Here is a 17,370-nt window from a genome sequence, read left to right as displayed (position 1 = left end):
CATGCATTTCAGATAGATTGGCCGGTCCAAATTGTCCCTAGGTGTGAATGAGCGAGTTGTCTGTCCCTGTGAGCCCTGCAATTGGCTGGCAACTAGTTCAGGGTGTCCCCTGCCCACTGCCCGATGATTGCTGGGATGGGCTCCAGCACCCCCGCGACCCTACTGAGGATAAGCGGTGCAGCTAATTAGATAATAATGATTCAATCGACAAAAAAAACAACAACTTTTTTACATTTCATTCAAAAAAGAAAGAAAAAAAAAGTTCGAATAAATTAAAAAAAACACTTCGAATGACTTTACATATATTTGCGTTTAAAATGTTTTTTCTTTTAATGGAAACAACTTTTTTTTTTATTGAATACTAAAGACACAAATCTACCTCCATAGTATTTGGGAGTGTCGAAACCACCTACGAGAACCAAAGTCCCGCCTTCCAAGTGACTCTTCCCCCGGCTAGCAATCTCATAAAACGGGCTAGAAGCAGGAGGCGTGCCTGAGTCGCAACTCGCTTGTCACGTGCTCCAAACCACTGCAAGCAGAGCTCGACGTGTATCCGTCGCTTCGCTCTCAATCCCGGGCAAGTAGAAAGCGGGAGCCGGGCGGCACGGAGCTCACCATGGCCGGGGACGGCTCCGACCAGCGGGCGCTGCAGTATGAACAAACCCTGGTAAGTTGGAGTTCAATTAAACCTCTCCCATTACACACAATAAACGCTTATTCACTTTTTTATACATTGTTGAAGAGCGCCGAACTTTACCAAACACTTTGGCAAGTTTAATAAACGTTCTTGTGAACAGAATTTGAAGCTTATTTGAAGTAGAAACGTGAAAATATAACTTTTCCCAACGGTGTTTCGCTCACTGGCGTATCATGCTGGTGGTGCTGATAATGAATGATGTTGGAGTTTATAATAAAACGATAAGAAATGTTCTACTTTCACGTGGCTTTGTTGTGTATCATCACCGTCATTTTTTAGCTCGTGTCTCTGGTAAAAACAAACATTAGTACAACTAACATAACAGTAGCAATCTGAATCTAAATTTGAAAACTTGACATACGTTCATTAATGACGGGGGTCCCCAAATCTTTCCTCTGAGGGTCACATAACTTTTCCCTTCTCTAATGAGTCAGTTTGCAACAGAAAAGTACCTAAATGCAAATATTTTCCCCAAAAAGCCACAATCAATGAAACTATCTATCTAGATATCTATCTAGATATAGGTTTGTCTATCTATCGAGATATAGGTTTGTCTATTTATCTCGATATCGATCGAAAAATAGGTTTGTCTGTCTTTGTAGATATCGATCTAGATATAGGTTTGTCTATCTATCTAGATATAGGTTTGTCTATCAATCTAGATATCGATCTAGATATAGGTTTGTCTATCCATCTAGATATCGATCTAGATATAGGTTTGTCTATCTATCTAGATATCGATCTAGATATAGGTTTGTCTATCTATCTAGATATCGATCTAGATATAGGTTTGTCTATCTATCTAGATATCGATCTAGATATCTATCGAAAAATAGGTTTGTCTATCTATCTAGATATCTATCGAAAATTGGTTTGTCTATCTATCTAGATATCTATCGAAAAATAGGTTTGTCCATCTATCTAGATATCGATCGAAAAATGGGTTTGTCTATCTATCTAGATAGCTATCTAGATATCGATCGAAAAATGGGTTTGTCTATCTATCTAGATAGCTATCTAGATATCGATCGAAAAATGGGTTTGTCTATCTACCTAGATATCGATCGAAATATAGGGTTGTCTATCTCGATATCGATCGAAAAATGGGTATGTCTATCGAGATGTCGATCGAAATATAGGTTTGTCTATTTATCTAGATGTCGATCGAAATATAGATTTATCTATGTAGATATCTAGATGTATATCGAAATATAGGTTTATCTATCCATCCTGGCCATATCGCTCAAGAGAGGTGACCGACAGCAAGACAAACATACACTTAAACAAAGAAAATTAAAAAAGGGGAAAAGTAACAAAAAACCCACAAAAAGTTTTTGGGGGGACCACGGCCAACCCAAATGCCCAAACACCCAAACAAGTTAAGCACCTTGGCACCCAAGTTGGTCATGCTTTCGTCCTTCCAGATGAATGAATTAAAGAATGTAGAAGGTTTCACTGTTTCACTTTTACAAACCAGTGAAACCTCCTACATTCCTTAATAAACAAAAGCCAGAAATAAATAATCGCTTGAAGATCAATTAATGGAACAAATAATAATCAAATAACCCTCTTTGGATTCGTCACAGAAAAATGGTAAAATAAAATGAACGATAACTATATTCATTGAATAAATCACAACCAAATAACACTCCATGGAAGTCCATGGAATATAAACGTTCTGCTGTGCAGTGCACAGTCTTAGCAGTTCCAGTTTTAGCTTGGTTGTCAAAGCTCTGGGACCAGTTCTTGGTATAGGGGACTTGCGAAAGGACAGTAAATTTGATCTCTTAATAACTTTTTAGTCACAGTACCAGATAAAAATGCTAATTTTATCGTGCGTTTCACAGGTTACAACGGCACATTTCATTAATCAATTTATTTATTAAGTGACCAATTTAAGATGATGTGATTACAAAATAAAACCCAATGCCTTTTCTTACATCAAATGTATATTCTGTAGTCTAGGGGTAAAGATTTAACGTTCTCACCGCTGCAATCCTGGATTACATCCCGTTACATTGTGGACCCAGATGTTGAGTGTGGTTTAGGGATAGGGTCAATGAGCCATAGTTTGGGGACCACTGATCGATTACTTCTAATTTCCTTTTGAAAGATGACAAACAAAGGATAATTTTCATCCTGCAATGTCCACTATTATGGAATATGCATAACACAAGATTTGTTTGTTTGTAAACAAGGTACTGTGTGTATTTAATGTATTTTCCCATTTTCCTTTTCTAAGCAGGCTATAATTTAGCTTAAGTTCACAATATATATTTTGTTTCAGTTTTTATTAGTTTTACTTAAATTAGACTTTTAATAAAAATAAACATATTTAATATGAGCAAAATGTGTTACCATGAGCGGAATTTCCTATATGACACTTTTTAAAACTTGTAGTAAAATGAAAATAATACCTAAAACGAGCAAAAGTATCTCTCAGCAGAAAAACGTTTTTTTTCTTTGTTTTTGGTGTGTAAACTTCCAGAGCTGATTTTTTTTTAATTTTAACAAATGTTCTTATTATTCATAGATATGTATGATGCATTTCAAGTTAAAAACAAAAGCAATAGATTTGCCTTTGGGCTGAAGGATTAACCGAAATCCACTCAATGTTGCGATGTGACGTAGTGCGATTATGTAATAGCAAGACACTGCATTTTTTTCAATGATTTGTAGTTCCATGTTTGTTAGTAATGGAGTGTTTGGCCAACCAGAATTGTCACAGTGAGGGCTTTAATGGGTTGGCCAATCAGAGGCAAGTCTTAGTGACACCAGACAATAAATGTGAGGCAAAGTTTTCAAGCAGTGTGCGTGTGATAGGCTCTTGTATGCTATCGGTTACACAAATGGCCACCAAAACGATTGACGATGCGACAGCTCGTAGCTTTTGCAGCCCGTTACATTGAAAATAAAATAATCAATTGAATCGTTCTCTGGTGAAAGTCAGAAAAGTGCAAAGAAATGCTAAACACCTGCAAGTTCTCTGTGGATTGTGTTCAAGTGCGGGAATGGGCTGAAGCGGCGTCAGTAGAGAAGCTGATCGTTAGGCTGAAGGTCCGGCCTACTGCGGCCAGACTACGTAAAAAGTCTGACAAGTTATGCTGCCGAGCCTGTATCTCCCCAACACCAAATCCATTACCTATGAAACGAATGACCTGTAGCTACAACTCAAGAGAAACCGCTACTTTTGTGACTCTTTTGTATTTTATTCATCGCGGAGAGCTTGCTGAAGTCGCGTTTACCCGATTTTAACGTGTAGCTAGCCAGCCGCTCTGTAAATCGCTTTCTTACACTAAAAGGAGAACCCTTCCAATCAATAATAATAATAATTTAAGCTTGAAAATACAACTTTATTGAAACTTATAAAATTTTATTGAACCTTTATAGGATTTATTTTTTATTTTTTAAAACATTTTCAACATTCAAGATTTTCAACCCTTGTTTTGTGTTAGGGAAGGGCTCAGCAATCCAAAATGTTATAAGAGCCACATTGGAAGCAAAAAAAACAAATTGGTCTGGAGCCGTAAAAAAAGAAGAGGCTTATAATGAATGCAACATGTCCTGTATGTATCTATATTAGCTATATTAGCCTGCTATATTTATGACTCAGTTGGATGCAGCACATTCTGAGTAGAATGATGCACCACATAACTACTCTTTGGTAGAATACTGACTCAAGTTTAACTTAATAGTAATGAATTACAGTATCTTTCATTGCTTTTATAAAATTAAAGAAATGCAATAAAAATTAGAATTTTTGATGTCATTTTATTTGAAAGATCCGAAAAAAAACCCCAACACAACTGAACAAACAATGTGCCGCTCATCCGGGCAACAAAAATAGTGCAATAAAATGCAGCAGGCATTCATAAAAATATTTTGAAAAGCTACATAAAATCATATTAATACAATTTTTAATTTAGATTTCTGTGCAAATGTCACAAGTCAGTGCATGGGTAAAACACAGGAGCATCCTCTTCTCTCTCTTTCGATACCAAATCAACACACCCATCCTTGGGCCGGAGCCTGAGCAACAAAATACAAATAATATCCCAATTTAAGTTCTTCAAAATATATTCTCACAAAACTCAGAACTCACTTAATAAAAACAGTTTTTTTGTTACTAGTTAATGTGACTTCTGTGTTGAAATATATAAAAATATATTGGGATGCTGTCACTTTAAAAGGGGTGTAACTGTTACTACCCCGAAGAGAGGAAAACAAAGATATGTGTCAAAGTAGTTGAAATGTAATATCTATTGTACACATTTTTACAGCATTGTAAATCGTTAAAGGTTTTTGTTTAATGTTTGTCCTACAGAAACCATATTAAAGGAAAAATATATTTCCTCTCTAATCTTTTTCAGTCAGTAAACATTTTTGGAAAAGCGCCGCATGCGGCTCCTGAGCTGCGGGTTGCTGACCCAGGCCATAAAATTTTAATAACTGATGTGTCTCAGGGGGCATAAAATCAAATTAACACGGGAATATATGGTTATGGGTGCATATAATGTTTGTTGTACAAACTACTGTTATATTGAGTGATACTCCTTTCTTTTTTTGTGTTCAGGATTAAGTTAGACCCCGAGCAAAATTGACTGACTAACAACGGTTAGTTGTGCCGATCCTTAACACAAGATGAGGGTTAAAAAAGAAATGTGTACTCTAGCTCAAAAACACTGATTTTATGAACGCTATCCATTGAGATAAAACTCATTGACACTAATTAGTACTGGGAGATACTGTGTAAAATAAAATAAAAGTTTTTTTTCTGTCATCCGGACAATTTGTGGTTTTAAGAATATTTGGACTAAGGGATAAAACTAAACCAGACAACAATAATTAAAAGCAAATTTGATTGATTAAAATGCAGGAGAGGAGAGGATATTTATAAAATAAAAAATATGGTTTTTGTAGGAGGATATAAGGGGCAGAACGGCGGCGCAGTAGTTAGTGCGTGTGCGTCACAGTTCTGAGGTCATGAGATCGAACCTCCTGTGTGGAGTTTGCATGTTCCATGTTTCCTCCGCGCAATCCGCTTTCCTCCCACATTCCAAAAAAATGCTAATTTTCTAGTCCAAATTGTCCTTCGGTGTGAATGAGCGACCTAATTGTCTGTCCCTGTGTGCCCTGCGACTGGCTAGCAACCAGTTCAGGGTGTCCCCTGCCCACTGTCCAAAGATAGCTGGGTTGGGCTCCAGCACCCCCGTGACTCTACTGAGGATAAGCGGTCCAAATAATGGATGGATGGATGAATAGGAGGATTTACAATAATTTCAATGCAAACTCAAAAGAAAGAATGGTAAAAATGTCCCCATTTAATCAAACACATGTGCAAAATGGTATATGGATATAGCAAAACAGTTTTAAAATCCAGCACAAGGTCTTAAATGTTTTAGCTCAACTCCCCATCTAGTCAAACTGTCAAATGTTGTATTTTTGAAATGACAAATTAACTGGATTTATTCCCCAGCCCTGACATGCATTCATTTTTATTTTAAATGCCCTAGATCTTAATCTTGCAAAGTGCTGATTTTCAACATATTTTTTCGTAAATACTTTTAGTGAATGTTGATTAAAATCAAATGTCATTGTTTACCTTTTTTCTATTTAATCTGCAACCTTGGTGGTCAAACTGTATTTTTAAGGATTTCTCCCTCAGAATGATGAACAGTTTGAGGTCTCTCCACAGTGAGCATGCATGCACACACTTGCATGTAAATGTCTCAGCGCTCTCGCTGACAAAACCTTTGGTAAGCTCGAAGAATCTTCTGTTTGAGCAGACTTTTTTTATCGGTTTGCAAGTACCGTTCGGCAATAGAAAGACAATTGTTTCGATGGGATAAACCACTCATACTTTTTAATGTTTTCCTAAAAACGACACAAATGCACGTGCACACACCTCCTCAGTGTGTCATTTAATCTGCGTGTTTTAGAGCTTACACAATGTTTTACTTTCTGGCTCAGCACTGGACGCTCTGTCACCCTGGTGGGGTCTCATGCTCAGACTAAAGCAACATGAGCAAGCAGTTTTTGCTACAGAAATTACCTCCCCGGCTTCCCCTTTCTGTTTAGGGTCCTTCACCCAGCTGATAATTTGTGGATCAACAAAGCATTGAAATTGAAACAAACAACTTCACTGCCAGAATAGGCTCAGATAGTCTTAATGGGCTCTTTTTGAGCCTGTGATCAGTGCCTGGTGGGTTGTACTAGCATGGTTTCTTTGTATAAAAATGGCTGTTGTGTTGGTTTGTTGTGGGCAGTTTAGTGAAAGAAACCACTGTAGTTAGGCTGTGAGAAATACTGTACTGAATGGCAGGCCACTGAAAGGTTGGATTGACGATGTGTTGAATCCTCAAGTTACAGTAAGTGTGAGCACGCGGGTGGTCTTACTGTTGTTCCAGGTCAAATCCTGAATTCGTAGAGGTAGGGGTAGACTCTTTTTGTACGATAGACAAGTTTATTGTATGCAAACAATTGTGATATAGGAACCAAAGGTGAGGCCAAGTCAAGTCAAGTCATTTTTATTTGTGACGCCCTTAATCACAAAGTGTCTTAAAGGGTTGCACAGACCACAGATTATTGCAAACTGTAGTCCACACCATCCCCTGATCTAAAACCTGCATGAGGGCAAGGGAAAACTCAAAAACCTCAACATGAGGAAAATGAAGAAACCTTGAGAAGAGACCGCACATGAGGTACTCCCCCTTTCAGGATGACCAGGCTGCAATGGATGTTGCAATAACAATTAATATCATCAACAGGAAATATAGGTAATTCATAAACTATAGAATAGAAGTGTGTTTTAAGCATAGATTTAAACGGTTCCACTGAGGTTGCAGATCGAATATAGTTTTCACCTGTTCCATATGCAATGTTTGTCCACAGATTTTTTCATCCCAGAGGTTTATTATTTAAAGCAACATTATCAATGACATTACCATATTTGAAGTTTGCAATGCAAATGCAAGTGTATTGACCATTTGTGGTACGATGTAAGGAAAGGCTGCACGATTAACCGAAATATAATCGACATTGTTATGTGACGTAGTGCGATTGTGTAATCGGAAAACGCTACGGTTTTTTCAAGCATTAATAGACAGCCACCCTAATAAAACTCGCCATAAGAGGGCACTGTTTACTGAAATTTAACCCCTTAACAATCCTGTAAAATTAACCTAAAATCTTAATCTAAGATGTACCCACAGTGGATTGAATGCCGTTGTACCGTTTAGAGATCCTGTATGTTTTTGTCTCTTAGAAAGGAAACTTTCTCAAGTTTGGCTCCCAACTGAAATAATCACTGCAAGTGCTACTAACATTTAGTAATCTAATTTGTAACACGCAGAAATAGTATGTTTTTGTCCTGGCCTGATATTTTTTTTTTTCTAAAAACAATTTGCAACCGGATGCAAGATAAGTTTTGCATGGGCATCCTAGCAGTAAAACAGCTTTGACAATACCATCAAGCCTTACCTTGTCTTAGGTCAAAGTTGATCACCATCTTAAAAACTAAACATTAGTATTTTAGACGTTTTCTAAGGGTACATTTAGGTGTTACCACTTTGCTTCTCGACAGTTTGACCGCTTGCAGGCAGGTTAGAGCATGTCACTAGAATTATTCCTTGAATGCATTCGTGGGATAAAAACATGACACCATGGGTTGTTATTCTTTAAAATCTTTAAAAATAACAAAAAAAAAAACAGTCAACATACTGTCCTATTCCAGGTATTCCTCATAGAACATGTTAATGGCATGATTCCTTTTGTGTTATATGTTTTTCCCCGCTAATTACCGATTCCACTCATGGAATAATGTATGTACTGGTAGGCCATGCATCCAATGGTTACGTAATTACAAGATTTGCTCATTTGTGGCTATCCAATAGCATACAGTGGGACCTCTATTATCGCGGTTAATGGGGACCAAAACCACCCACGAAAAGTGAAAATCTGCGAAGTAGCGACGCTCCTTCAAAAATGCTTAAAAAAAAAAAAAAAAACTTTAAAAAAAATTATTTTATTTTATTCTATTTTCTTAGACATGCAAAGCTCTGAACCCGCAAACGTGGAACCACGAAGTAGCGCCGCCCCTTCAAAAATGCTTAAATTTTTAAATTATTTTTTAATTATTATTATTATTTTTTAATTATTTTATTTTATTATTATTATTTTTTAGACCTGTGAAGCTCTGACCCCGCGAACGTGGAACCACGAAGTGCTTCTTAAAAAAAAAAAAAAATATATATATATATATATATATATATATATATAGGGCAGCACGGCGGCGCAGTGGTTAGCGCTTGTGTGGCACAGTTCATGTCATGGGAACCTCCTGCGTGGGTTCAAATCCAGCTCCAGACTTCCTGTGCGGAGTTTGTATGTTCTCCCCGTGCTTGCGTGGGTTTCCTCCGGGCACTCCGGTTTCCTCCCACATTCCAAAAACATACATTTCAGGTGAATTGGCCGGTCCAAATTGTCCCTAGGTGTGAATGAGTGAGTGAGTTGTCTGTCCCCGTGTGCCCTGCGATTGGCTGGCAACCAGTTCAGGGTGTCCCCTGCCCACTGCCCGGAGAAGGCTGGGATGGGCTCCAGCCCCCCCGCGACCCTACTGAGGATAAGCGGTACGGCTAATGAGATGAGATATATATATATAAATATATATATATATATATATATTTTTTTTTTTTTATTTTTATTTTTTTTTTCTCTGAATCCGTGAACGTCGAAGCGCAAAGTAGCGAGGTCCCACTGTATTGCACTCTTGATGAAAGGATACAATGGTGGCAGCCACTATATCTAAACTGCTACACCATTGGCATTTTTGCTGTGAGGCAGAAAGAAATTGGAAATGTTGTGACGAAATATACTAAAGTAAAACAGAGTATGGACGTTTCATTCGTTTTTGTACTACAAATCTCATGATGCTTTGGGGCATAAACATATCCTAGATGAAGGGAAACTTCAAGTCTGTACAAGCAATCGGATTACTCGTATGCTTATGCATGTACGAGTAATCGGAAAATGAAAGAACTTAACAAATATTGCAATTATAAACTTGTATTTGGACCTAAACCTTAATCTGATGTTGTGTGTTTACATGACTTTCACAATTCACTAACCCCTATCCACCAGTGTTGTCAGGGCACAACTTCCTGTGGTGTGTCCAGAAGGTTTTTTTTTTTTTGAGGGTAGGGGTTTCTTCCCTCATGTGACACAGGTAGTTCTGGTTTCCTTGGAATCAGTAGCATGGAAAGCCTTCTGATCTTACTCCTACTCAAAATACTAGCAATATTTATTTTCCAATTGTATTATTACCTGCATGTTAACGCACCTATTGTGAACTATTTATACTTTGTAGGCTGTTTTCTGTCCCTATACGCCAAGTGTACAGAGCAAGGTCCATTAAATACCTTTGGCAAGAACTAGAACTCAAATCCGATCCAAGCTTATTCCAGTTCTAATATAACTCTACCTACCTACATACCTACCTACCCTCGTCATATCCCTTGAGAGGGGTGACCGACAGCAAGAGAAACACATACAAAAATAAAAAAGGGAAAAAGTAGCAAAAAGTACACACAATTTTTTTGGGGGACCTAGGCCAACGCAAATGCCTAACCACCCAAACAAGTAAAGCAGCTCGGCACCCAAGTCGGTCATGCTTTCGTCCCTCCAGATGAAACGGGACACAAGAAAGCGGCCATGTCACTCGGGTCAGGGTAACACAACACACTCTTCTGTTCAACAGCAGGGCCCGGCAGCTTTCACTGGTTTACCCCTGCCGCATCGTACAGGTGCCCTGCCCATCCCTTAGAACGCGTCCAAACATCCCACTATCCTTTCACGACACCTCTCCACTCATTCCTATCACCAACAAGAGCTCTAGCTTCCACTATATTTAGACCTCTGTCTTGCAGTGCACTCATAACACCATCCATCCACGTCAATCGCAGCCTTCCTCTTCCATTTACTTTTGCCTATATAAGTGACGTTTAGAAATCTGAGTTTGTGTCATTTTCTTAAGAGGATCTATCAGTGCCCGTCAATTTTCAAGCATTTTGTCTCATCTTTCAAATTTTACAGAAATAAATGTTAGGGCTATACCTATATAATTACAAAGGTTGCCAAATAAAAGAAAAAAAAAATATGTTTCCAAATTAATTTTAAGTCACGCTTACCTTTACAGTTTTCTCGGGGGCGAGTAATGTCAAAATGTTTGCCGAATTTGAGCATTTGCAATCTGACCTTTTCAGCATGACATGGAGTGCTACTCATATTCAGATGTCAAGTTGGGTTCACCTCAAATGTTCATATTGGGATTAATGTCGCAATTGTTCAAGTAAATCTGACTGCATGACAATAATTCACATGTTCGTTATATTACCGTATTTTCCGCACTATAAGGCGCACCTAAAAGTCTAAATTTTTTTCAAAAGCTGACCATGCGCCTTATAACACAGTGCGCCTTATATATGGCTCAATATTAAATTCGCAAGGTCTCGCAACTACGAGAAACAGCCGCCGACTCCATTTTTCGCGCTGTGCATACTGGGAAATATTAAACAACGATTCTCTTTCATACGTGCATTTGAAGGCGAACACACGTTCACCAAGACGGGGAGACAGCGCCGGGCGACATACGCCACCATCTGTCAGTGGATCGTAAATGCATGGGCTGATATATCAGTCTTAACTGTGGTCCGAGCTTTCAAGAAGACGGGAATTGTCCCCGAACAGCCAGACAACATCAGCGACACTGACTCAATTAATGACGACCTTGATGAAACGGAGCCGGACGTGTTGGATGGCCCATTCACTGAGATGGTCAATTCGAACACTGCAGAAGAAGAATTTGAGGGATTCGTCGATGAGGAGCTTATAGAGTGATCTTTGTTTTTCTTTTGTGTGTTTACGTTTTACATTTTACAGTTATTATGTTATTGCTTTTTTGTTATTGTTTTGCACTTGTTGTTTTTGCACATTACGAGTGTCACTTTATTGCGATTGCACTAACGTTTCATTTAAAATAACAGTATCAGACGTTTTTTTTTTTGCGTGTTGACTAAATGGAGGAAAAGTAAAATGATATGCCTTGATGTTGTTCAAAGATGTTAAAGATGTGTCACGAAAATGCTTTACCTCAGAGAAAATAATAAAACGGCTGTTTATTTATTTTGGGAGTGAATGGAGTTGTGGAAAGCTTGTTTGTTAACAATAAAGTTTGACCTTTTTGAATGTTTTGTTGACATTCCCTTTAGCGTGGCTACATCTAGAGGTTGCATAACGTAACTACATTCTCTACTGTAGTCAAGTCAAGTCACATTTATTTACCGTAAATAGCCCTTAATCACAAAAATGTCTCGAAGGACTGCACAGGATTACAATTACAAAATTGCACAATTACCTGATCTTAAACCAGCATGCACTTATAGCGCCTTATAATGGGGTGCGTCTTATGTATGGCAAAAGTTTTAAAATATATCATTCATTGAAGGATCGCCTTATAACACGGTGCGCCATATAGTGCGGAAAATACGGTACTATATGTTTGGATCAGATGCTAGTTGGCCAATGCTTCAACTTTTGCATCAACCTTGGAGCACTGGCACTGGTGCACACTTTTGTAATGATGATCTTTTCTACTTTTCCTTTTTCCCTGCTTCTACTTTTTGCCCAAGTTTAATTTTTCATGAAAACACTTATCACTCTGGGCAGCACGGCGGCGCAGTGGTTAGCGCGTGTGCGGCACAGTTCTGAGGTCGTGGGAACCTCCTGCGTGGGTTCAAATCCAGCTCCCGGCCTTACTGTGCCGAGTTTGTATGTTCTCCCCGTGCTTGCGTGGGTTTCCTCCGGGCATTCCGGTTTCCTCCCACATTCCAAAGACATGCATTTCAGGTGAATCGGCCTGTCCAAATTGTCCCTAGGTGTGAATGAGCGAGTGAGTTGTCTGTCCCCATGTGCCCTGCGATTGGCTGGCAACCAGTTGAGGGTGTCCCGTGCCCACTGCCCGATGATTGCTGGGATGGGCTCCAGCACGCCCGCGACCCTACTGAGGATAAGCGGTGCGGCTAATGAGATGAGACTTATCACTCTCAACTGAAGGCACGGGTTAGTCGTTACAGTACTGGAACAGCTTTATTTTTGCTTCAGAGATGGCCATGGCATTGTTTTGCCTATTCCAATTCTAAAAGATATTAGCCGATAGCACGCAAACCCCCATCGCCCCCTGACGGCTGTGGAGCTCAATGGCAACCGAAGAGTTAACATCTAACCGAATGAAATGGTTTTAAGCTTTAAAATGAATGTAAAAAACAGTAACATTTTTGTATTGTTGGTTCGTAAAATGTCTGGCTGGGTGTTCAAGTAACATAATGTGACTGTCTTGAAAGATATGCTTTACACATTGCATCCCAGGAAGCAGGCTTAATCTTGCTGATCCAAGGTACAGTAGTTGTTATAGATTGACTAAACATTATCACAACAAATTGGTAAACATTTGCCAAAGTCTTTAAGGAATATATTTTTGTGGAATTACGCACTTTCAGACTAAATAGAATGCCGTTGAACAGATGTTTCAGTTTTTAACACAAAAATAAACTGAGTCCCTGGGATATATGTCTTTTTAAAGCTATGTATACATGAACAATTGACAAAACCAGCAGTCTGAATTAAAACAAGTATATTTTGAAAAACAAAACATTAGTATTTAGAAGAAGCGTCTATATTGTTAACACATGAGTAGCCTGCAGAGTGGTTGTGAAATTAGCTAACCAGTGATAGGTCATTGGGACTTTTGTTGGAAATTTGTAGCCTTATGATATTTTAGAATAGAATAGAATATAGAGCCTATTTTTATCCTAATTCTAGTAAGTGCACTTGTATAATATTAGCAACATGGTAATACTATGTCTCATCTCATCTCATTAGCCGTACCGCTTATCCTCAGTAGGGTCACGGGGGGCTGGAGCCCATCTCAGCAATCATTGGGCAGTGGGCAGGGGACACCCTGAACTGGTTGCCAGCCAATCGCAGGGCACACAGGGACAGACAACTCATTCGCTCATTCACACCTAGGGACAATTTGGACCGGCCAATTCACCTGAAATGCATGTCTTTGGAATGTGGGAGGAAACCGGAGTGCCCGGAGGAAACCCACGCAAGCACGGGGAGAACATACAAACTCCGCACAGAAAGTCTGGAGCTGGATTTGAACCCACGACAGGTTCCCATGACATGAACTGTGCCGCACAAGCGCTAACCACTGCGCCGCCGTGCTGCCCAGGTAATACTATGTGAAGTTATTAATTAAAAAATGTATCAGTGAGAAAAAGTAGCTTTTATCTTCAAAAAGGTTGGACACCCCTGGTTCAGACTGATGCTACTTGCCTCTCCCTTGGTAATGAAACTTGAGGTGATATCAACTAGCATAATCTTTAAATTGCATCAAAGGAGAAGCCGACCATCAAAATACACAAGTTGAATACTCAAATATCTCTATGCAGCCCTACTACTCCAAATTAGAGGTAAGATCGGGCCCAAAAAAAGCACCCGAGCCCGACGCAGGCCCGAGGGGTATTAAACCCGACCCGGACCGAGCCCGACTAATTAACTGGATTTGCTGGCCCGGCCCGAGGGGGCCCGAAATTACATATTTTATTTATAAGGAGGGGTGATTTATGATAACAAATTAAACTCTGCCTTTTGTTACAACATCTAGGCCTAAGTTAAATAAAACTGTATAAACATTTACATCTTTTATATTTCTGTGTCTGCACTGCAGATGTTACATTAAGCGACAATCTGTCATTGACGGTTTTTTTTTTTTGAGGTAGCGAAAACATTTAAGGGCGTCCGTCATTTTGACGACTTGATCATTGGGCCATAATCCACAGCAGCAGTAGTAGTACGTCCTTAAGATTTTAGCGCGGCACTATCATTGAGGGGGTGTTGACGTGTTGTGCCCTTTTCCGACTCCTATGCAAATCCCCCCCCCCTGATCGTATTCTATATAAAACGCTTATTAAAACAATAAAGCGAGCTAATTATAATAATTGGGAGATCCTAGTCTATATAACGCGTTTATTTAAACAATAAAGCGTGATTTTATTCTGCAAATTGTGTTTTTTAACGCGGATGAAAATGTCAATGTACACTTCCGACAAAAGCGATCGTATTCTATATAAAACGCTTATTAAAACTCTTACCAGAGTGCGTTTTCCTCGTCAGTTCTCCTCTCTTGAGTTTATCCTTAACTTCTTGTTGGTCCGACTCCATATCGGGGATACCAGGCCAAAATCACGCGAATTTGCGGAGGGGAAGATTATTAAGAGGACAGCAGTCACGTCACGTCACGTGCACAGAGCATGCTCTGGCTCCGTTAAAAGCAATTACAGCTCCTTCTCCGTTTTATCCAAATTATTTATTTTATAACAAGTATTCCTTGGTCTAGTATCCATACATAGTTTAAGTATATATTTTTAATGAACATATATTTATAATTATTAATTAATTAAAAAAAAAAAAAAAAAAAAAAAAAAAAGCAGGACCGAACCCGACCCGACCCGACCGTATGACTGACATTTCAGGCCCGACCCGGCCCGAAATTGCCTCGGGTTCGGGCTCGGGCCATGAATCTTAGCTCTACTCCAAATACGGTATTGCTCTTTAGCCAGAAAAATCCCCTATTGCTCAATAATTTTCAAAAATCACCAATAACCAGTGATTACCTTATATTACTGTGGATGCTTGTAGTTTTGTTATACGCATCTCATTTTTACACTAAATTAAGATCTATTAAAAAAAAGTATGGTCGATATTGAAAAGATTCATGTTTACTATAGAGGCTTCGCATGTGATACATAGTTCTGGCCTTGAAACACTTTGAGATTATACAATGTTTTGGAATCACATTTTCTTGTCAATCATTGATTTGGCATATCAGCGATGTCTTCCCGACTACTTGTCAACAGTTATTAAATTGGAGGAAGTGAGAGAACCTTTTAAATACCGAAATATGCTTTCATGCATTTGCATGCAACAAGAGAGAGTTAACTACTCAATAGTTCTCTCAGATTTAAGCTTTTTCTTTACAGCTCTAAAGTACTAATGCGTCTTCGTACATCGTAACCTTAATTACTGCAATAACATCCTTAAACAGGAACACGTTCCCTTGACCTTCTTTGTCCAAGCAGCAAAGCACTTTGTCAAAAACAGGTAATCATTACAAACCAAAACAAGTTTCATGTTCTTATGAGAGCTTGTTTGTTTTAACCATAAAAATAGAGATTGGGAAGTCAGTTGGTAACTGTGGTGGTATTGGATGCCCAAGACACACCACAGGAAATGGTGCCCCTACGACCCTAGTGTTAAGGGATCCAACCAACCAACTCTGTTGGCATTTAAAGGTATTAATTCAAAAATATCATTGTTTTGTAGAACAAAGGGCATTTTGTGTCCTAATGGTATTTGTATGTGGTATCAGTATCGATGGCGCTCAACATTCCGGTATTGTTCCAAAGAATATACCGCACTTCCCTAAAAACATACTTTAAAAGACAAAGACAAAAACAATGAACAAAAACACATCAAGCCAGGTACAGACTGTTTGTTCGCTATAGGTTACATTTTCTTGGATATCACATGTGGTTGTGGATGTCATTAATCACTTTGTACAATAAAGCTTGATTATTTGGTCAAGTGTAATTTTTTTGGCAGCCATTTGGTATTTCATCTCACTAATCTCATGTTAATTTATGTATTTGGGTTTTGATGTTATATCCTCCAACCGTATTCTATGTTGACAAATACTTTAATGAGTAGCAGTTATCACTTCCTCTCACCATGGACCATGATTCATTTGGAAAAACCCATAGATTCTTATGTATGGCCATTTTACCACTTGATGTCAAATGAAAATTAGAAAAAAGTCAAGCCGTCATTGCTTGTTCCCTGTGCAACTTTTGTCATTTTTTTAATAAATTACCGCTTTTTCCCTAGAACTCATATTCCATGAAGATAAGGAATGTGTACAGACTTGTAGGAGCACATTCACATTACTCCTGTTCTAAAAGTATTTAGGTTGCTGTCTTCATTAATCTTTTAACTCTTCTTTTTTTTAAATAAATCCCATCACAAATCTTTCCATAGATTTTGTATTACCTTATCCTTTAAGTAAACAAAAGTCAATTGAAAGTGTGAGACGAAGAACAATGAGAAGTTAATAGTTAATACGTTGGGTGTGTTCGTAAATGGTCTCGTGTGCATGCTTGGCCAATGTCACTTTATCCAAAGGTGACTCAAAGACGTCAGTTCCTTGCCTTGCATGGTCTGATGGTTTTTGATTTACTGTATTTTATTTGTATGCATTGTTGATAGCAAATGTGAAGCCATTTTTTCCTTATCGAGTCCACTATCAGAGTTCTATTTGTTCAGCTATTGATTTCATTTAATAATTTGTGACAAGGTGTCAGGTTGACAAGTACTTGACCCATGCTTTGTAAAAAGGCTGTTTGCGTAATGTTGGTTCAGTGCTAAACTTTTAATTAGGCTGCTAGCTCAAAGAATAGACGGGCATCAAAAGCTTTCAATATACCGTGTTTTCCGCACTATAAGGCACAATGCACAGAAATATTTTGCGGATCACAATTGCACAACATTGAACATTGGCT

General features: G+C 38.6%; 1 protein-coding gene across 2 annotated transcripts in view; it reads left to right on the top strand.

The window, feature by feature from the left end:
• Positions 1–510: 510 nt before the first annotated feature.
• LOC148358502 (chloride channel protein 2-like) overlaps positions 511–17,370 on the top strand; it is a 158,259-nt gene continuing 141,399 nt past the window's right edge. For both annotated transcript variants that reach the window (XM_088345397.1, XM_088345396.1), the window contains exon 1: positions 511–667. In XM_088345397.1, the coding sequence (XP_088201523.1) occupies positions 617–667 (51 nt within the window). In that variant the 5' untranslated portion in view covers positions 511–616. The remainder of the gene's footprint in view (positions 668–17,370) is intronic.

This window comes from Urocampus carinirostris, chromosome 10, assembly GCF_059441175.1.
Source record: "Urocampus carinirostris isolate Australia breed hairy pipefish chromosome 10, RoL_Ucar_1.0, whole genome shotgun sequence".
Lineage (NCBI taxonomy): Eukaryota > Metazoa > Chordata > Actinopteri > Syngnathiformes > Syngnathidae > Urocampus > Urocampus carinirostris.
Note: the sequence above shows the minus strand (reverse complement) of the source record. Positions and strands in the feature narration are given on the sequence as shown.